The sequence below is a fragment of the Anser cygnoides genome, chromosome 2 (assembly GCF_040182565.1).
Source record: "Anser cygnoides isolate HZ-2024a breed goose chromosome 2, Taihu_goose_T2T_genome, whole genome shotgun sequence".
Taxonomy (NCBI): Eukaryota; Metazoa; Chordata; class Aves; order Anseriformes; family Anatidae; genus Anser; species Anser cygnoides.
The window spans coordinates 184,868-205,488 of NC_089874.1; the positions used below are offsets into that span (position 1 = coordinate 184,868).

Sequence of the window (20,621 nt, forward strand, 5' to 3'; positions counted from 1 at the left end):
CACAGTCCTCTCAATAACAACGTGTAAGAATCACCAGATGAGACTAGGGAAGACAACTGGGAACTCTTTGGGACAAATTTAGGGGTACCCAAAAGGCGGTGGATTCACCCAAAACCCTCTGACTCCAAGGCGACCCTCAAAGATTGGGTGATTGAAGATCAAAATACATGTTAAGGCTAGGGATGGGAAGACAACCACAAGCCATAAGCCAACTTTTCCAATGTATGACCACCTACTACTCAAGAGGATCTGTTACCAGACTGATCTTCTCACACTAGGGAAACTGTACGCTCTTTAGCTTTTTTTAATTTGAAAATTGGTTGATGAGTAAAGATGAAATTGCCATAAATTCTGTTTTGCCTACAATGTATTTCTACTTTAAATGTCTTGTACAGATATTTCTCTTAAAGTGTTCTAACATACCTTATCAAAACCAATGTAGTACTTGATGGAGTACACCAATGAGCCCTAGGGTCACTGAGCTGAGGGCAACAGTGAAGTCTGGGTGACACGTCATTATCATGCAATGCCTTTCAGAAAATCATGAAGATACAATTTAAAAAACAAGGTCTTTGTTACTCCTCCCTGACTTAGAGTAATTTTGCTCCTCTGAAAAGTACAAGCTCTTTCTAAATTCAAGCCTAACATTTATCCATAGTCACCTTTTCCCCATTTGTTCTTGTGTCAGCATTGTCCTTTAGCCTAAATGGCAATACTTTTCTCCCCCTCTACCAATATCATTCCTGGTCATTCCCAGTCCCTCACAACCTTCTTTGTGACACCCAAGTGACATTCATGAAGTGTCTTCCTTTCCCTAAGTGATTCCAGAAGCTTTTTTTTTTTTTTTCCCCACGATCACTCTAGTGTGAACTGTTCATTTTGAATGTTTATGTCATTTTGAACACTGATGACAATGTATTCCAGCTTCAACAATCAGGTGGGCTGTCATTAGGGTCTTCTGCAGTAACATCAGAACCTTTCTGTTGTTACTGGAAATTCTATCTAGTAACTTAAGATTTTTTTTTTCCCAGTTAGTCACATCATATTAAGTACAAGACTTTTATAATCAAAATAGGACCCGCAGGAATGGTCTCCAGCTGCGACAGGGGAGGTTCAGGCTGGATATCAGGAAGAGGTTCTTCACTGAGAAGGTTGTCGTGCACTGGAACAGGCTCCTCAGGAGCGTAGTCACAGCACCAAGCCTGTCGGAGTTTAAGAAGCATTTGGACTGCGCACTTAGCCATATGGTCTGAATTGTTGGGTAGACCTGTGTGGTGCCAGGAGTTGGACTCGATGATCCATGCGGGTCCCTTCCAACGCGGGATATTCTATGATTCTATGAAAATAATAACCCTCACTTTTAATGATATTTCGAATAAATTGGCAACTATTTTATAGCAGAATTTCCTTCATGCATAACATGCCTTCCACAATTCTTTTTCTTTAGCATTGACAATGCCTCCCATTTTGGGGTCATCAGCAAATTTCACCATCAAACTTCAGAATTACCCTCCTAAATTCTGATGTCAAAGACCTTCATGAAAATATTGCAAAACAGTGTTCTAGCTTTTAAATATTAAATAAAAATTGGTTTAAATGCAGCCCAACAATTACCCCTCTAATAGAACAAGATTGTTTTCAACGTTCTCTGCTTCAAATAGTTGTTCACCCAGTTGCAGCTCTTTTGACAACGATAGGGTATGTCCCATTGGAACCTCACAGACAGTCACCTTGATAAGGCCCTCCCAGATTAACCTCTATATTAAGCACAGCGGTTGGCAGACATATTAGAACCAAGACCAATGTGGCAATCACAGAAAAGGCAGTATACTGCCCATGCGCTGAAGACCTCAATGTACAGATGGGAATCCCCAAGAACTAAAAAGCATTAAAGCTGTCACTACTCTACATTAACATTATCTTTTTTTTTTTTTAGTAATCCCACCTTCTTTCTCCATAACATCCCATGAAGAACCAATAAAAAACTTTCCTCAAGCTGGGATAAATAACACTTACTGCATTTGTTGATTGAAGTGAGTGGAGGTTTGATTCTAGGAGGTCAATGACAGTAGGGTTCAGAGTATGACATGAAAATCTCCACAAATTATTTGTTCTTCTTCCCCTAAGAGTATCCATTGGATGCTCTACATTTAGAACCCAGCAGGAGGAAAACATGGCACTTTCTTAGAATGACTGAACTACAAAGCTCAGATATGAGATGCTGTGTACATAAGGCATTCTGAGGAAAACAAAAACAAGCAAGCAAACAAACAAAAATTCTCTCCTGAGAGGACAGAGGGATGTGCAGAAACCTTAGAGTTTCAGAAAAAATTGTACATTCCCTTCTGCCAGCAATGCAATAGCAATTCCTTAGTCATCTTAAAATCTGAAAATGAGGAAAGAATTTCAATCTACAAAACCAGGGAGACACACTTAGACCCTGTGACTATATCCAGACACTTCTTTTTAGGTTCTTTTTGAACCTAAGAATGGAGAATCTCGGAGCACATCACTTAGTTTGAGGTACTGCAACTGCATACAGGTATGGTAAACTCAAACTCCCCCACCAGTTCACCATGAAAAAGTGACAGTCTCTGGTTTGGGTGAGAAATCAAACTATTGTCTGTGGCCTGTTTTGGAGTGGAAGCCTTGCTTCTGCAACCGACTAGTTATCCCAGTCTTAGACAATGGAGAGAAACAGGCACTTTTTAGGGCACAATTTTTCTATTTTATTTTAAATATCTACTTCTATATTTATAATTATATACTTCTATATGAGAAGAACTGTGCCTACACTGCCTAAATCTGACTGTAAAGGAAGCCCAAAGTGATTAACTTGCATACAAATAAATGCAGTGTAGATGGCTATATTTGGCCCAGTAAATCCCACTCCTAATGTTCACTGTGGCCCAAGCTGTCCATAGTTTCACTAACTCATTCTTCTTTAATGATATCCACTCGTTTTGAGTTGAACAATATGGTTTCTGCTTCCTTCAGGCCATGGAGCTTGCTGTATCTGTACGTCAATTCACAGTGCAGTCCATAACTCAAGAAGTCTCATCTGCCTAACTCCCTCTTCCAACATCCTTTCTGGAATTCTGAACACATTAACAGGTGGCTCTTTCATAATGTCAGCGCAGGGACTCTTGCCACAAGTGGCATGAAGCAAATGCTGCTTTGTGGATGAGGAATTGGGACATGGACTCGATGATCCTTGTGGGTCCCTTCCAACTTGGGATATTCTATGATTCAATGATTCTATTATTAGGAATTCTGAGACTCTTGTGATAGGTGTAGTCCGAGAACGTAATACAAACATAGGAAGAGTAGAGTACCTAAGAGGCATAAAAAAGGTAAGACAGGAACGGGACTGGAAAAACTGGCAGCTGAGAGGGGCTGTTAACAGTGGTAAAGTGAGCTAGCAGTGGCTTACGGCCATCACCCCCCCTTAACCAACCTCAAAAACAAAACAAAAAAATAAGGTCTCCTCCTTACTTTGTGGGCAAACCCACAGCTGTCATCTATTTCAACAGTGCAGCTGTTCACACAAGATCAAAGAAATACAGACAGGTACAGCATATTCTATGCACTGTCCTCAATCAAAAATGTTTGAACCATCTCTGTCCCAAATTTCTACAGGATAAGTAATCTACCAACATAGAGGGGAAAACAAAACAAAAAAAACACATCCAGAGCAACACAAGCCATCTTTGGTTTCCAAAGACTTTTCCTAGCTACAACCCAATCACTGTGACCAATATAATTATTGCACTTACAATTGATAATTCTGAGCAGTCCTGCATATTTCCTACATATTATCACATATCTCAGACAAGTTTAAATTTTTTCCATGATTACAATCCCAGTTTGGGAACCTTTGTTCTAACAAAAATGTTTCAAAATTGTGAGAGCTTTGATAAGGATGGAAATGCAGATATAAGTTTTATTGCTGTTACCAATGCTCGAACTACAATAAAATGAAAACACTCAACTTCAGAACAACCCAAATTTATCTAGGCTTAGCTCTATTTTGACAGATCTTGAATTTTGCAACTGCTACACTCAAAATCTAGATATAAATTTAAGAAACATCTGTATGATTATTCTTTAGAAACAGATTCATATGTAACCTAGATCAACAGCTCATATTTAAAATGCATTTGCTGAGCTCTGGATAGAAACAGAATTTTTTGTATATGTTTTCTTTATTGTTGTGCCTCCTATACTCTTCCCCATTATAGGCCCTGAAAATCTCCACTGTCCAGCTTACAGCTGGAGTCACATGCACTGTTCAATTCCATGGGTAAAGAGTTTGCCACTGAGTAAATATCTTCCTGCAAGTCTAAGTCTTCAATTACTTTTAAACATAGTCAGGTTCCTAACTGTTTTAAAATAGTGGTGCTTTATGCACATTAAGCTAACACAAGTTATTCCTGCTGAGAGTCCAATCTACTATACGGAACCATTTTGGACTACAAACTTGTGATTTAAACCATCCAAACTTCAGTTTTCTATTTGTAAAATATGTATGTTAATAGAACTTTATTTTTCTGTTTTTTTTTTTTCTGATTCGTAAATTTCAATTGGAAAAACATTAGATGTAAAAGCCTTCCACATCTTACAACTGTACATTGACGAACAGAATGGAATCTTAATTGGGCTAACACCCATCGCAGACAAGGATGACAGCTTTACTTCACAGTAGGTATACAACCACGAAACTCTTCATACTACAGGATTTACTATATGAATGAGTATGTGGATTCAATAGTGATAAGAACTCAATTAAGACATATGAAAAGAAACTCTTCACCATGAGAGTGGCCAAACATTCAGGTCGCCTGAAGAAGCTGTTAAACCTCTGTCCTTAGATAAAATCAAAACTCAACAAGGTCTTGAACCCGTATTTGAGCAGGAGGTTGAACTAGATGACTAGAAGAAGGTAGGTTTAGATTAGATACGAGGAGAAAATTCTTCACTCAGGGGGTGGTGAGACACTGGAACAGGCTGCCCAGAGAAGCTGTGGATGCCACATCCCCGGAAGTGTTTAAGGCCAGGCTGGATGGGGCTTTGAGCAACAAGGTCTAGTAGGAGGTGTCCCTGCCCAGGGCAGGGGGGTTGGAACTAGATGATCTTTAAGGTCCCTTCCAACCCAAACCATTATATGATTCTGTGATTTCCACAGTTCCTTCCTAACCCATTTTTTTAAACGATTCAGTGAAACAGCATCAGAATGCTGAGGAAAATACCTTTTCAGTTGGATACATGAACAGGGAAGTTCTGGACTTGATCTAAAAGAAATTGCAGAAAATTTCATCCATCCTTTTCTTATATGAATCATCCTTTTTTTATAGACTATGTAAATGTATATACTTTTGCAAGAACTTTAACAACTTTTCTGTAATTCTACCCATTGTTTTGTTATTCCACGATTTTAGATTTTGACTGAATTCTAATATGAAATTTAATACATCTCTTCAGCACACACCTCTAAACTCTTATTTTCTCCTTTCTAATCATTCAAATAGAAAATTCCTCCAGCAGTATTTACTTATCTAGAAGCTATTATTCCATTTATTAAAGGCTTTGAGAAGCTATAGCTAGTAATATCCACAGAGTTTCCTCCATCATTTTTCCATACACACTGCTCCCAGATGCTTATTCTTAGGAGCTTTGTGTGATCCATTTAAAAACGTCTCTGTTAACAGGACATTTACTGGAAAGATCATTCCACCATTTAAGACAAAGAGTAATTTTTTCCCCTAACTCAATCTAGAAATTTTTCATGACATACCTTCATTGGCCTCTTCAGCGCTTCCTGAATATCCACACGCTTCCGCATAATGGTCTGGTCTAGTTTGCGTTCAAAGGCCAACAGATCCATGTAGGCCTGGGACTCAGGAACCAGCTCCCGGATCTGAGAATGAAGCAAGGAATATCCAAGCACTGGAAGCAAGAATCTGCTATGTTCCTGAGCAGTAATACTGACACCTTCCCAGCTGTTAGACAGATGTGCTCAGAAAGCATTATCTCTAAGATGGTAGTACCCAACTAGTGGGACAGGTCTCAGTGGCATGGTAGAAGCATATGACTGAAAAGCTGGAGCATGGAATTAGAGCTAATGAACTTTGGAAGACCTCAGATGGATCCACAAGGCCTGAGCTACTGCTGATTTTTTTTCAAGTGAGGCTTAACTACAAAAAGCCTGGAAACCACTGCTGGAAATGTAAAGTACTTTAAATTTGTCCTGTTTAAGCTAAAAAAGTGCTGTATCTCTCTAGACTAAAAATAAAGTGGTGGATGTTCATGCTGTTTGTGTTTCTTTAAACAAACAAACAAAACCCCCCACAAGTGTTACCCATCATAAGCCCAAGCTGCAATTTAGGAAGGCAACCTTTGTTACTATATCTTCTTGGCTGAGGTGGAATTGACCTTCAAATTTAATTTTCAACATGACTAGCTATGCATTAACTTACAATCTTGCTAACTTTTATTATATTTAATATATTGGCTAAACCATACTACCTCTATTAATAAAACCCCATTTTACATTCCTTATTCCAGAAAAGTTAGCAGAAGAGGTGATAGGAAGTAGGTTAGGAGGAAGAAAGAGACAGAAATTTCTACTCAGTACAAGACAGGCAGGGACGCACTGGAGAAAGTCCAGCAAAAAGTCACAAAGATGATGAAGGGACTGGAGTACCTCTCTTACAAGAGAGGCTGAGAAAGGTGGGACTGTTCAGTCTGGAGAAGAGAAAGTTCAGGAAGATCCCATCAATGTCTGCAAATACCTGAAAGGAAGGTGCAAAGAGGACAGAACCATGCTTTTCTCAGTGGGGTGCCCATTGCCAGGACAAGAGGGAACGGGCACAAACTGGAATACACGAAGTTCCCCCTGAACATAAGGAAGCACTTTTTTACAGTGAGACTGACCAAGCACTGGCCCAGGTTTCTCACAGAGGTTGTGGAGTCCTCCTCCTCAGTGATATTCAAAAGCTGTCTGGACATGGTCCTGGGGAACCTCCCCTGGGGGGCCTCGCTTGAGCCAGGGAGGGGGCTGGCCCAGATGACCTCCAGTGGTCCCTTCCTACCTCAACCATTCTGTGACTCTATGTACATAGAAAGACCTAAAGAAGACCTGAGCTTAGAAATGGGCAAATATAACCTTACATGAAAAGGTTAGTTCTTAATTGGGAATAACTCAGGAAAGCAAACCATAAAAAGGGAACTCTAAGTAAGTATAAAAAACTCTACTTGACTGCCTTATCTGTTTTTATGATACTCCAGCTTTCATTTGTAAATATTAAAATATTTAACTGTTGCAATGGTATAAGAACAACTGCACCAAGTCATTCCAAGAATTCATCTGTCCTAATGTTGATGTTTTGAAAAGTTGAAAGTTGATGTTCTTTAGCACCTACAGTAGCCTCAGGCATAGTGTTCCAGAACCTCTACAGACAGTGCGTGAAATATTCTTTTTGCTCGTTTTGAACCTGCCATTTGTTTGCTTCATTTGATGCCATCTTCTCGTAGAGCTGGAGCAGCAGTGAGCAGGTATTCCCTGTGTACCTTCTCCATACTGCTCATACATTTTTCATGGGTTGACAGTTTCTGTCATCACTTCCTTTTTTCCAGGGTGAAGAGGAACAATCACTCCCTAATGTATTTAGACTGATCAAGACTACCAAATAAATGTCTCTTTCAACATTAATTATTTGTTTGTTTGATTTGAGATGCTAGAACACCTGTACTATTTGCAGCAAGACTGACACTTTGGAAAAACAGAAGCCATGAGCCAAATAAATGCTTTGCTTTTATTCCATGAAATTCTGTTCAGCTTTAGCTGAACCACTGTATTTTTAACTGCTTGTATTTTTCCACAAACTCTTACTATCAACAGAATAATAAAAGAACACAAACGTTTTTAAAAGAAAAGCACAAAGAGCAAGCATTGCCGTAGAAACATCAAGGAGTTGCCAGAGAGCTTGCAGAATAGACAACTAGGCAATACTTCCTCTTCCTCCCCACAGTGAATACAAATCTCAGGATGCAAGAAAATACCCCATGACTCTATCCCACAGAGAACAAAAGATTCCTCAGCTCCTTCAATGCTGTATGTACTGCTATCACTTAAAAAGTCTGGACCCAGTTTCAGCCTTTTACTTCTGAGTCATGGCACAGTCAGTTCATGAACTCCTATGCACACAATGAAGCAGGGAGCTGGCCTACACAGCCCTCAAGATCAGGCATATACTACAGCTGTGATACAACTTCTCCTACGATTCTTAAGGTACTGGACCCAGGACATGAAGAAATTTCTAGTAAGTTTGTAGAAACAGCAGTAATCATCAATAAATATTTCTATTCTACACTTCTACATCTCTTACCATGTGAAAGCAAAGGGGTATTTCCTATTTCCTATTCTGTCTATAACCAAACTGGATGTTAAACATCATTTATGAAAGCATAAGCACTCTAAAATTAGCCAACAAAGTTAATATTGCTTATAATTCCCTGAACTGCAAGTGGCTGTGGGTTGGGAAAGTATTTGGGAGAAGAATTATACATACTTGCCCATGTTTGTAGCCTCTTGTAGATATGTGTTACAGCCACAGTGAAGACAGGATACTGAACTAGAACAAAGGTTCATTCAGCTCAGTTTTGGCTGCTCTGACAGTCTTTTGCTTGCTCAGCCTAGTATTCAAATAATTTTGGGGTAGCATGATAATGGTCCAATCCCATACTCTTTCCCAATTTCCCCTCAAGAATTAGAGGACAATTAAAGGCAAGCTCCAGCAGTAACACGTCACAAATAATATTTTTCTTTGTTTCTCCTAGATATTAGCTCAAAAAGTTAAAGATATTTTTGCACTCCATCCAGTAGTACGTAATTCATTTTTCTGTTTTGTTCATAGGATCTGTGCAGCCTACAAAAGTTTCTTCTTGCATTGTTTCCTATAATTGAAAAGCTCATAGCTACATGCAAGTCTCCTCTCTTTTTTTTAAAAAAAAACAAAAGTTATAAGTATAAATGTGCAAAGAGTATTTCAAGAGCTGAATTCTCCATCCTGGCCTTTATCTATTTCAAGAAGCGACAAAAATCACCTAGCAGCAGCATCTCATCATCTGAGGTCGTGAAGCACGTATGTTAAACCTTCTCTTAGAATTATATGGATAACTGGAGCAAATTCTTATTAACATTAGTAAGATAGGGTCTTTCTTGGGTCTGGAGTTCTTTTTTTCCTACTGTGAAAATTCAATGTAAAAATTTAAAAATTAGAAATAAGATAATGCTATTAATTTCCGCACATTTATCCTTTACCACCATGGATTTATTTTTTTTTTACTGATGGTGACCAAAGAATGCAAAAAGTAGAAGAATGGGGGCAGTGAGGATAGGGAGCAGTGAACATCATGATGGGGAAGGGCTCTCAGACCTTCCTTGTAAAAGCAGCTCAGTGTGGAGCCCCACCACATTTACCTGCAAACAAAAGCACACAGCTTGTGAAACAAACAAACAGATGGAATTGGAAGTCAGTGAACAACTGCAACGCTACAGTCTCTTGGATATGAGAAACATCATGGGATAGCTTCTACGACTGGCAGAATATGATGTCTTGGAAGGCAATGACAACCAGCTGCACACTACGCAAAGACTTCATCTGAATGCTAAGAGTTGCATTGGAACAGCTGATACTGTGCAATGCATCTCCTACAAACCACCTGATCAAGGAGGAGACAAAGCATTTTAGACATCTGGAGGAAGTCCCATTGTTATAGGCCCTCATGCTCATGCGGGACTAACCACCTTGAGATCCACTTAGTGATAGCACTGGGCATGAGCACTATAGGAGATTCCTGAATTGGATTGATAACAATTTATTGACAGAGGTTATAAGCAAGCTGACTGCTGAACCTGTTACAAACAAGGAAGGAAGAACTGTTTGTGGATGTGAAGATCAAGGACAGTCCTGGCTACAGTAAAAATGAGATAGTGGAGTTTGGGATCCTTTGAGAAGGAAGCAAGATTAGGAGGGCAGGTTTTAACATGTTAAGGTATCTGCCTGGAAAGATTCCATAAGATGATGGGGATCCCTGAAGGACATAGGGACTTAGGGAAGTCGACTGAACTTCAACGACAACATTTTCAAAGCAAAGGGGAATGATCCAGACCAATGCACATATTGTTCAGCAGGCCTGGCAGGAGGCCAGGAGAATCAAGCACTTGATTCCTGACTGGCCTCAAGTGCAAAAAAGGCGTGCATGGAGGTGGGAGTAGGGATGCCCTACCCAACAGAAACAGAACGGCAGTGCCCAAGCATAGAAGCAGGAAATTAGGAAAGCTCAGCTGGAATTGAACCTAGCAAGATATGTTTCAGGCAGCAAGAAAGCCTTCTGCAAGTGAGTCAGCAGGAGAAGGAAGACTAAGGAAGACCTGGGTCTGCTGCTCAAGTCAAAAGCTATGGAAAAGGGCGAGGTGCTCAGTGCTGTTTTTGCCTCCATTTCTCCTGGCAGGTTGTGCCCTCAGGCCTCCCTGGCCCCTGAGCCTGGGACAGAGCTGGGGGAGCAGGGCTATTGGGAGAGACCTTGACAAGTTGCAGAAAGAGGATGGCAGTTCAACATCATGAAGTTCAACACAGGCAAATACAAAGTTCTGCTCCTGGGCTAGAATAACCCCATGCACTGGTACAGGTGGGCGTCAACTGAGTAGAAAACAACTTTGCAGGAGAGGACCTGGGGGTCCCCTCATGGACAGTAAGTGGAGAATGAGCCTGTGAGGTAACCTGGCTGGGATAAAGGCTGACCACAAAATGGGCAGTATTAGCCTGAGCGATGCCATCAAGCCAAGGAAAGAGGCTACGCCAAACTTGGAAAACTGCATCTGGACTTCTGCACACAGGACCAGAAAGACTTGTGATGTACTGGAGTGAGCCCCATAGCAGGCCACGACGATGACTGGGGCTGGAGCACATGCCTGCCAAGAGAAGCTGCAAGAGCTGGGTTTGTCCAGCCTTGAGAAGAGGCAGGGAAGAGGAGAGCCTATTGCTGAGTGCAACTGCCCTATGGGAAGGTGCAGAGAAGACGGAGCAAGGCTCTTCTTGGAGGTGCACAGCAACAGGATGAAAGGCAACAGATACAACTTGCGACATGGGAAACTGACTCAATGTAAGGAACCATGATGATACTAAAACACTGGAACAGGTTGCCAAAAGATTCCGTGGCATGTCCAGCCTTGGAGGTATTCGGAACCGACTAGACCTTTTCCTGAACAACGTCACTTGAACCTTTCTTTTTTGAGAAACAGTTGCTCTGCATGGCCTCCAGAGGTTCGGCTGATCCATATTATTTTGTGATTACTGAGGTTTGAACAATTATCAATCCAAATCATGTTTTTGCTTGATATTCAGTGAATCCTTTGTGTTTGAGGACTAGTCTGCATGACCTCCACTGGTCACTTTCAGCTTACATTTTTCTGTATGTAACAGAGACTAAATTACAGTTAATTTTTACTTCATACTACACAACTGTGAATGCATGTTATATATAAAACATTTAATTTCAAGTAAAATGCACAGGTAATACGTATAGTACATATGCATACAAGGCTTACGGTTCCTCAGGAGAGTTCTGAAGGAATCACTGGAAAAAGATAAACTACCATTAATGTATTTAAGGATATCACTGAATCAAAAAACATGGAGGACATTAACAATGACAGAAAGTAAATGAGAATAGAGGATCCATACGGCAATAGGGACTCTCAATAAAGTTTGTTTACTGAAGCAATTTATCTTTTTATACAGCTAGATGTAGCTATGAATCTGTACGTATCATTTTTGATGGATAAAATTTATGTGATCCAATCTGCTCATTTTTTCTTGTATCAAGAAATTTGTCAATAACCCCATGCTGGAATTCTGAGGAAAGTTTTGATCAGAAACACGATTTTCTTGAATAGCCCTCCAGCAGGTTCTTGCCCACAGTACCTTGAATTCATGTTTAAGATAGAGCCTTGCTGGTTATGACAAAGTTTACACAATTTGATTCATTGTAGTAGTATTACTCTGTTCATCACCAAGAGATCCTTCTAGTCCTATGTTTTATCTATGAGCAAATAAATCAGGATCCCAGTATAGACAAACAGCTCTTGAAAGTAAGAGTTCAGAAATGATTAAGAAGTCTTTGTGGGCAGGCAAAGCAAACGCTTAAGTTCATGAGTGTACTGGAAAGGGCAGTTACACCTCTGGTTGAGTAAAGTGGGACTTAATTAAAAACTGTGTTTTGGTGGCCTTAAAATCTTTCTAAATCAAGATAGGAATAATATGGACTGGAGTGCCAATTTTAATAAGGCTTTAGAAAAACTGTGAGAATACAGGAACAAGCCAAGATAATTCATCATAGAGGGATGAAAATGACTTTCAATAACTTTATAAGGAATTGAGTAAGGCACCTTATGAAGCACTGCTCATGGAACGGCGGATGAAGAGGATAGGGTGTTTAGTGCAAGAGTTACACAGTACATAGTACCTCTCTAAAGAGGCCAGGATAAGGAACTGAGCTGAGAAGTATCAGCCTACAGCTGTCACTGGAGTTCAATAAAGACTGATCATGGGGCCAACTTAGTACCAACCTTGCAAAGAAAAAGAAGGAAAACCCCCAAAAGTGAGCTAATGGAATATGCTGATAACAGACTTTGGATGTGCTGCCAGTTTAGGAAAATAACTGTAATGTAATATAAATAAGGAATGTAACAGAGAAAAAGAATTTGATAGTGTGAACTGTGAGAGCATGTTCTTCAAAACAAAACCAGAACCACTGTGACAAACTGAGGAATGAAATCTAAAAAGTGATAGCTTCAAGCACTTCTTTTAGGGTACACATACACTTCCTCCCACCAGTGTTATGGCAGACTTCCCCTCCTCCACCCCTATGGATAGATGGTCACAGACACCGACACACACAGACAGACACACAGACACAAAATTTTCTGTCCATCCATCCCCACCCCTTCCCAAGAACCATATTCTTGGTTCATTCTAAGATGCAGATCACCAGAGTGAAATCTCACCAGTGATCCTCGGCACAAAGTCCCCATTGCACTGTAAAACACATTAGTGTCATAAAAACTTTCCCAGAAAGTTATGACTTTCATTGGCTGCCTTTCCTACTCAATAAATAATGACAAAAATTATTTTCTCAGGGCTTCCAAGGCTTGGAGAAGAAGTGTTGAGTTGCATGCTTGTGTGTTTTATACTGCATATACAGGCTATATATATATACCTTCTACCCATGCTGTAAACTACTATTTGGCAAGCCAGGAGAATGTGAGTCATATGGCAATTCCGATTTCAAGTTTCAAAAGAATTAAAAGTTTTCTTTGATCTCAGAAACAAAAATGATTTTAAGCTAAAGATGTGCTATTCCAAGAAGAAGTGAATTTAAGCTGAACATTGATTAATTAAGATTTTAAATCTGGAAAGTTTCTAAGCATCAAAGTGTTGAGATTCTGGATTAGACTACTGGGAAGCAGGGGTAACACGTAGTATCGTCTTTCAAGACAGTATAGTCAGACAAAGCAGAGGTGAGGCTGCCCAGTAATGAAAGTGCAGCAGAGTGTAATCTAATCCAGCAATCCTTAGCACAGAGGTGGAATCCCCAGTCTACACTTCCCAACTCTCAAAAAATAGTGTTCTAATTGGAAAAACTTTTTCCTCTGCTTTTGCTTTGCCATTTCCTTAACTCTTATTTCTGTTCCTTACTTACCCCCCAACTCCATCATAATCATCATCATCCTAATATGCAATCATGTTGAGGCACGATGCATTTGTAATTTTATTTAGAATATTACCTTTAGTCTGGCTATCTCGTTATCAAAAATAGAAAACAAAACATTAGCTAAAGAAAAAGAATTTGACAAGAGAAAGTATTTAGCTGTTTATAATCACAGAATTATAGGAATAAAACCAAAAAGATGAATTGTATTATGATTTAAAGTAAAGAAGAACCATGGAATCAGGACAGATATGCCTGTTATGCACAGCTAAAACATACATGTAAGGTTTAAAGAGATTTACTCTAATTCCCCTACAATATTTTGAGCAGAACATCATGAGCATTTCCCAGTTATGAAATAAAGAGTCACGGGCATCTAAATCTAGGCTAAACATTCTCAAGCACAACAAAGAAACAACTCTGCTCTAGTCTGCCAGGCTAGAGAAAAAGATACACGTTATGTCAAGACTGATCTAATATGTCCATTCCAAGCTCATTACTGCTGTGGCTGGAGGAGTACTTGAAAGCACCATATGAATTTCAAAGTTATTCTTCTAAGCATTAACAGATTGAGCTGTGTCACTCTGCAAGAAAATTTTGTCCCACCCATTCCTTGAAAATGTCAAAATGGATAAAGGAAAAAAAAAAAAGGTATTTTAGGCTTACAAGTGTTGCTTAGAGATACGGTCCTTCACAACAACATTTTAAGGAGTTCAGTGAGACACAGATAATAAACAATTAATGGCCATGGGTTCCCTGAAGAAATAAGAAAAAAAAAAAAAGCAGTAGGACAATGATTCAGTTTTCATCATGGCCAAATGATATATGAAACCTTAAGTCTTTCAACATCTTTGACTTGGTATTTTTATTTAAATGATTCAGGAAAGCATAAAAGAGAGATGCAAATGCATTAACATTTTACGTTAATAATGACCTGAAAAGACTGCAACACACTTGCAGAAAAGGCTGTTTCTGAGTTTGCTGACTGGACTGCAGAAGAGTTGCAGTAATGAACAAATACAATGAAACGCACAATAAAGCAAGCAGTTATTTATCTATACTGGGGGATGCTAATGAGACCATGGCTTCTGATGGAAGTGACCAAAACTCACTGTGGGTAAATTAATCAAGTCATTTGCATGATGAGCAGCAATAAGCAGACAAACAAAATGACAGATATAAAGAAGAGGAATGGTTCTGGGGCTCTTATAACTTAATGTAATGAACAGAATCTACAAGTGAAACTCAATGGCAACATTGGAAATAGAGAACAGAGCACTATGGATCTATACCATGGTGATCTGGGAGAAGACAACACAAATTATTAAATGTATTTGAACAGTCAAAATATTAGAAGCAAAGAATGTAAGACATGGGGACACAATAGTCCAGAACACCATTGTAGCCCAACAGGCCTGTGCATTTCTTAAATACATGAGCAGGAAAACATGGAGAATAGCTAAATATTTTACAATTAGTACCATCATTGGTAATAACATAATCACTACAAGAACGCCAGAGGCACAAATTAAGAAATCCGCTAACAAATTGAAGAAAATTTTGAGAAAAGTTATTGAGATGTTTAACAGACAGGAAAGCATGCTCAATAATAGGAGGTCCCATGAAGCCAATTCATTTAGCTTTGCTTATGAGTATATATCTATCTACAAGAAAAGAAAAAAAGTTTCTTTGACTATCAAAGTGACAACACTTTGAGAACATCCAAGGAAACAGAACTTGAAATTGTTTAAATTCAGATTAGAAATAAAGTGAAAATTCTTCAGAGTGAGTGCAGCCAGATGCTGAAACAATTGGCCAGCCACTGCAAAGAATATTTAATCACTAATGATTTGTCATACATAAGCTCCCAATTACAGGTAAATCCTCAGGCCTGCCTTCTAGAAGGTCAACAAAACCAAAACAAACTAGTAGTAAGTTCTCAAGGTAAGGTCAGGCTTCAAATTATTTGTCTAGTTGTATGATACTAAAAAATAAATTAAGTTTTTCTTCTCCCAGAAGATCAAATATGTGCTTTCTTTTTAAAGTCTTCCATAAGAATGTTTGCCACCCTCTAGTAAAATTGAACAGATTTCTTAATACAACTATTAGGTGTTCATATCCAAACATACAGACCATAAGGAACACTACTCATATGTAAAGTTTGGCTTTATACCAAACACCGTGAGAGAATAATGATAGGAAATGACAGGAAAACAATCAGCATTAGTGATGGAAATCCTGAGCTCAAGACAGAGGTAGAGGTTTTTGTGAGTTGTACTGGTCATTACTATTGACGTGTAATATCAGAGACATACGGAGAAACATGTTTGGGATTTCCCATATCTGCAAAGAAGCAAGCCACCTCTCACATTCACAGTCACTAAAAAACATACGTCTCCAGTATTCTCTATTATCCTACTGCAAACAGGTTAGATCTTGATCCCTCCCTTTTGAAAACAAAACAACACAACACAAAACAAACAAAAACATTATTAATTTCTGTGATTTCTGTCATCAGGAAACAGAAGATCTTGTAAATGCATTTTCAGCATTGACTCTTTTATGAACATAGTTGTTTGGGTTTTGATTAGTATCCCTAGGTGAAGTGTGGACACTAGGAAACCCTAGTGATGTATCCCTGTCAGCCTTACTGACTTCCAACATCAGATGTACGTATAAAATCTTTCCTGATGACAGAGTATAACCACCTCAGCCATGATCTTAACTTCGTATGATACTGAAAGATTTTGGTTCCTAAATAGAGCCCTGATAGGAGTACTTCTGGCTGAAACATGCCCAGTTGCAACTAAGCCTGCCTTGATCTCCACAGGTGTTTAATAACAAGGCAGTCCTTTGCTGGTCAGATCATATCAAAAGCAACCACCGTACCTGCTTCCAACAGAAGACAAACACCACTCATCCACATGCTGGGAGCAATTCGTTTTGAAACTACAAAAGCAAAGGTACTGAGCTGAACTTCATGACATGCGTTTATGAACAGTCCTCAAACACAAAGGATTCACTGAATATCAAGCAAAAACATGATTTGGATTGATAATTGTTCAAACCTCAGTAATCACAAAATAATTTGGATCAGCCGAACCTCTGGAGGCCATGCAGAGCAACTGTTTCTCAAAAAAGAAAGGTTCAAGTGACGTTGTTCAGGAAAAGGTCTAGTCGGTTCCGAATACCTCCAAGGCTGGACATGCCACGGAATCTTTTGGCAACCTGTTCCAGTGTTTTAGTATCATCATGGTTCCTTACATTGAGTCAGTTTCCCATGTCGCAAGTTGTATCTGTTGCCTTTCATCCTGTTGCTGTGCACCTCCAAGAAGAGCCTTGCTCCGTCTTCTCTGCACCTTCCCATAGGGCAGTTGCACTCAGCAATAGGCTCTCCTCTTCCCTGCCTCTTCTCAAGGCTGGACAAACCCAGCTCTTGCAGCTTCTCTTGGCAGGCATGTGCTCCAGCCCCAGTCATCGTCGTGGCCTGCTATGGGGCTCACTCCAGTACATCACAAGTCTTTCTGGTCCTGTGTGCAGAAGTCCAGATGCAGTTTTCCAAGTTTGGCGTAGCCTCTTTCCTTGGCTTGATGGCATCGCTCAGGCTAATACTGCCCATTTTGTGGTCAGCCTTTATCCCAGCCAGGTTACCTCACAGGCTCATTCTCCACTTACCGTCCATGAGGACCCCCAGGTCCTCTCCTGCAAAGTTGTTTTCTACTCAGTTGACGCCCACCTGTACCAGTGCATGGGGTTATTCTAGCCCAGGAGCAGAACTTTGTATTTGCCTGTGTTGAACTTCATGATGTTGAACTGCCATCCTCTTTCTGCAACTTGTCAAGGTCTCTCCCAATAGCCCTGCTCCCCCAGCTCTGTCCCAGGCTCAGGGGCCAGGGAGGCCTGAGGGCACAACCTGCCAGGAGAAATGGAGGCAAAAACAGCACTGAGCACCTCGCCCTTTTCCATAGCTTTTGACTTGAGCAGCAGACCCAGGTCTTCCTTAGTCTTCCTTCTCCTGCTGACTCACTTGCAGAAGGCTTTCTTGCTGCCTGAAACATATCTTGCTAGGTTCAATTCCAGCTGAGCTTTAGCTCAGAGCCACCGTTTGTCCAGGCTGAACAAGCCCAGTTCTCTCTGCCTCTCCTGAAAGCATGTGTTGTTCCAGCCTTCTGACCCTTGTGAAGACGCTCAGCTGAACTCACTCCAGTTTGCCAATGTCTTTCTCAAATTAGGGTTCCAAAAAACAGAAATGGTATTCTAGCTGTGAGGGGTAGTCACATCTCTCAGTCTCTTGCCTGTGCTCTTGCTCATACAGCCCAGAATGTCATTAGTCGTCTTAGCTGCCAGGGCACACTGCTTGTGTATGCTCAGCTCACTGTCCGCCAGGGCCTCCAGGGCCTTTCCTGCAGAGATGCTCCCCTGACAGTCCCAGCAAAAGCTTATTCCTTTCTCAGGGCAGAACTTTATGTTTGACCTTGTTAAATTTCATGATGTTCCTGTCGGATCATTCCTCCAGCCTGTCCAGCTTCCTGCGGATGGCAGCCTGCCTTCAAGGGTATCAACTGCTGCCCCCCCCCACACCTTGTCATCTGCAAATACTGTGAGCAAGCATATCAACTGCCTCCTCCAGGTCACTGATAAAGATGCTAAACAGAACAGCTGCCAGGATATATCACTGCAGTACTCAGCTTGTCACTGTCTCCCTGGTAGTGTGACCCATTAGCCACTACCCTCTAAGTCCAATCATCCAGCCATATTTTTATCTGTCTGGTTGTCCACCCGTCTAGATCAAAATGTAACAACTTGGATATATGAATATTGTGGCAGACAATGTTGAAAACTTTTCAAAAGCCAAGGTAAATGATATCCATTACTATCTCTTGCTCACAGATTCAGTCATTTTAACAGAAGATGCAATCAGGTTGGTCAAGCATGATTTACCCTTGCTAAATCCATGCTCACTGCTCCCAGTTAGCACCTTCTCCTTTGCATGCCCAAAAATGTGTTTCAAAGAGGACTCACTCAACAATTTTCCCAGGGACCAAGGTGAGAGTGATTAGCCAGCAGTTCCCTGGGTTGTTCTTTCAATCTTCTGTGAAGATGAGTGCAAAAACTGCCCTTCTCTAGTCATCAAGGACCTGTCCTGATTTCTACAACACTTCAAAGGTGATAGAGAATAACCTTGCAAGGACATTGGACAGTTCCTTTAGCACTGTGGATGCAGCCTGTTGATGGGCTTGTATGGGTTGAGTTATCTCATATAATCCCTGGCTCAATCCCTGTCCATTACTGGTCATTACTTTTGAACATGTTATCTGATCACAGAGGTATGGGAGACATTTTAAATGCAGGCTGAGACAAAGAAGGATTTGAGTAACTCAGCCTTATCTGTGTCTGTCATCCCTGTATCACCTACCCCACTCAGCACCAGGCCCACATTTTCCTTGGTCAGTTTTTTATTACTAATGTGCCAGTGAAAGCTCTTCTTGTTGTCCTTGATGTTGCCTGCAAGTCTCAACTACAGCTGAGCTTTGACTTTTCTGATACCAATCCCTACTTGCCCAGGCAACGTTTCTAAATTCCTCCTTTAGCCTGTCCACGCTTCCACTTTCTGTATACTGCCTTTTCATACCGGGTGCTGCACTCCGAGTTCCCTGCTTATCAACCTGGGCTTCTCATAAATCTACACATTTTCTTGTATATCAGGATGGACTGCTCTTGAGCGTGAAGGAGGCTGCCCTTAAAGACCTCCCAGATCTCCTGAGCTTCTTTGCCCTTCAGAGTTGCCTCCCATGGGATCACACCTACCTGTTCCCTGAATAACGCAAGCTCTGCTTGTCTGAAATACAGGGTCTACACTTCGCTTGTTCTCTTTCTCATTCCCTTCAGGATCTTGAACTTCATTATTTCAAAGTTGCTAAAGCTAAGGCTGCCACTGATTATCACATTCCTCACCATTTTTTCCTTATGAATGAATAGCAGCAGATTCATGTATGCTTCACTTCTGGTTGACACAGATGGAGAAAAAGGTTGACAACAGACATACAGTGAATAAACAAAAACAGGACAGCTATTATGGTATGAGAGTTCAGCAGAGGAATCCTATATGGTGGTCAGTGGACAGCAGCAGGAGTTGACTGATTATAAAGGTGAAGAAGAGAGGATGAAAATTGAAGGGCCGGTGTACGAAAACCCATCAACACAAATAGACAAGAAGTCCTCAGAGGGAAGCACTGAGAAAGAGTAGCCAATAGTAAGAGGCAAGCATCCCACTGAAGGAGACAGGGCTTGCTGTTTGAAAGTTGCGCTCCACTCAGCAAACTTAATGGGTGAAAGCAAAGAGATGCATAGCTGTGGAGTCAGAATAATTTTCAGTAGAGCTTCTTGTATTAGAAAGTAGGCATGGAAGCTGAAGAAACAGAACAGTCAATCACAGTCATAGCGCCTGGAAAACAAGCAATGACTCAGAACTAACAGAAAGACATACATTGACCAGCAGTAATGAGGAAGAATGGCCTAGAGAAAGATGAGGAGCAATCTGGTGTGCGGTCATGTTTCTCTAAAGGCAGATGTGGCCTGAGGTAGAAACCAAGACACAAGATTAGAAGTATGTTAACAAAACTTAATAATGACAAATTTGGTGGTATTGTCAATACAAGGCAGAGGATAGTACAAAGAGTATAAGGAAGCTGAGAACTGTATAATAGAAATGGGATGAACTATAACATTACAAAACACAAGATCATGTTCCTCAGAGTCTATACCAACAATTCCTGCTCTAATATGGGAAATCACCAGTTGCAAAGAAAAGGAAGTAGAAATATACTTATGAGTATTAGTCAGTCATA

The 20,621-nt window shown here is 40.4% G+C and overlaps 1 protein-coding gene across 18 annotated transcripts in view; it reads right to left on the reverse strand.

Moving 5' to 3' along the window:
- Window positions 1–20,621, reverse strand: part of SMARCD3 (SWI/SNF related, matrix associated, actin dependent regulator of chromatin, subfamily d, member 3) — a 110,016-nt gene that overhangs the window by 35,736 nt on the left and 53,659 nt on the right. For 10 of the 18 annotated variants that reach the window (XM_066991312.1, XM_066991309.1, XM_066991308.1 and 7 more), the window contains 3 exons: window positions 5,795–5,917; window positions 5,250–5,291; window positions 1,268–1,336 (listed from right to left, as the gene is read on the reverse strand). The exons of 2 other annotated variants lie outside the window; for them this stretch is intronic. In XM_066991312.1, coding sequence (XP_066847413.1) covers window positions 1,268–1,336; window positions 5,250–5,291; window positions 5,795–5,884 — 201 coding nt within the window. In that variant the 5' untranslated portion in view covers window positions 5,885–5,917. The remainder of the gene's footprint in view (window positions 1–1,267; window positions 1,337–5,249; window positions 5,292–5,794; window positions 5,918–20,621) is intronic. 6 more of the 18 variants (XM_066991313.1, XM_013201160.3, XM_013201159.3 and 3 more) reach the window with 2 other exon arrangements.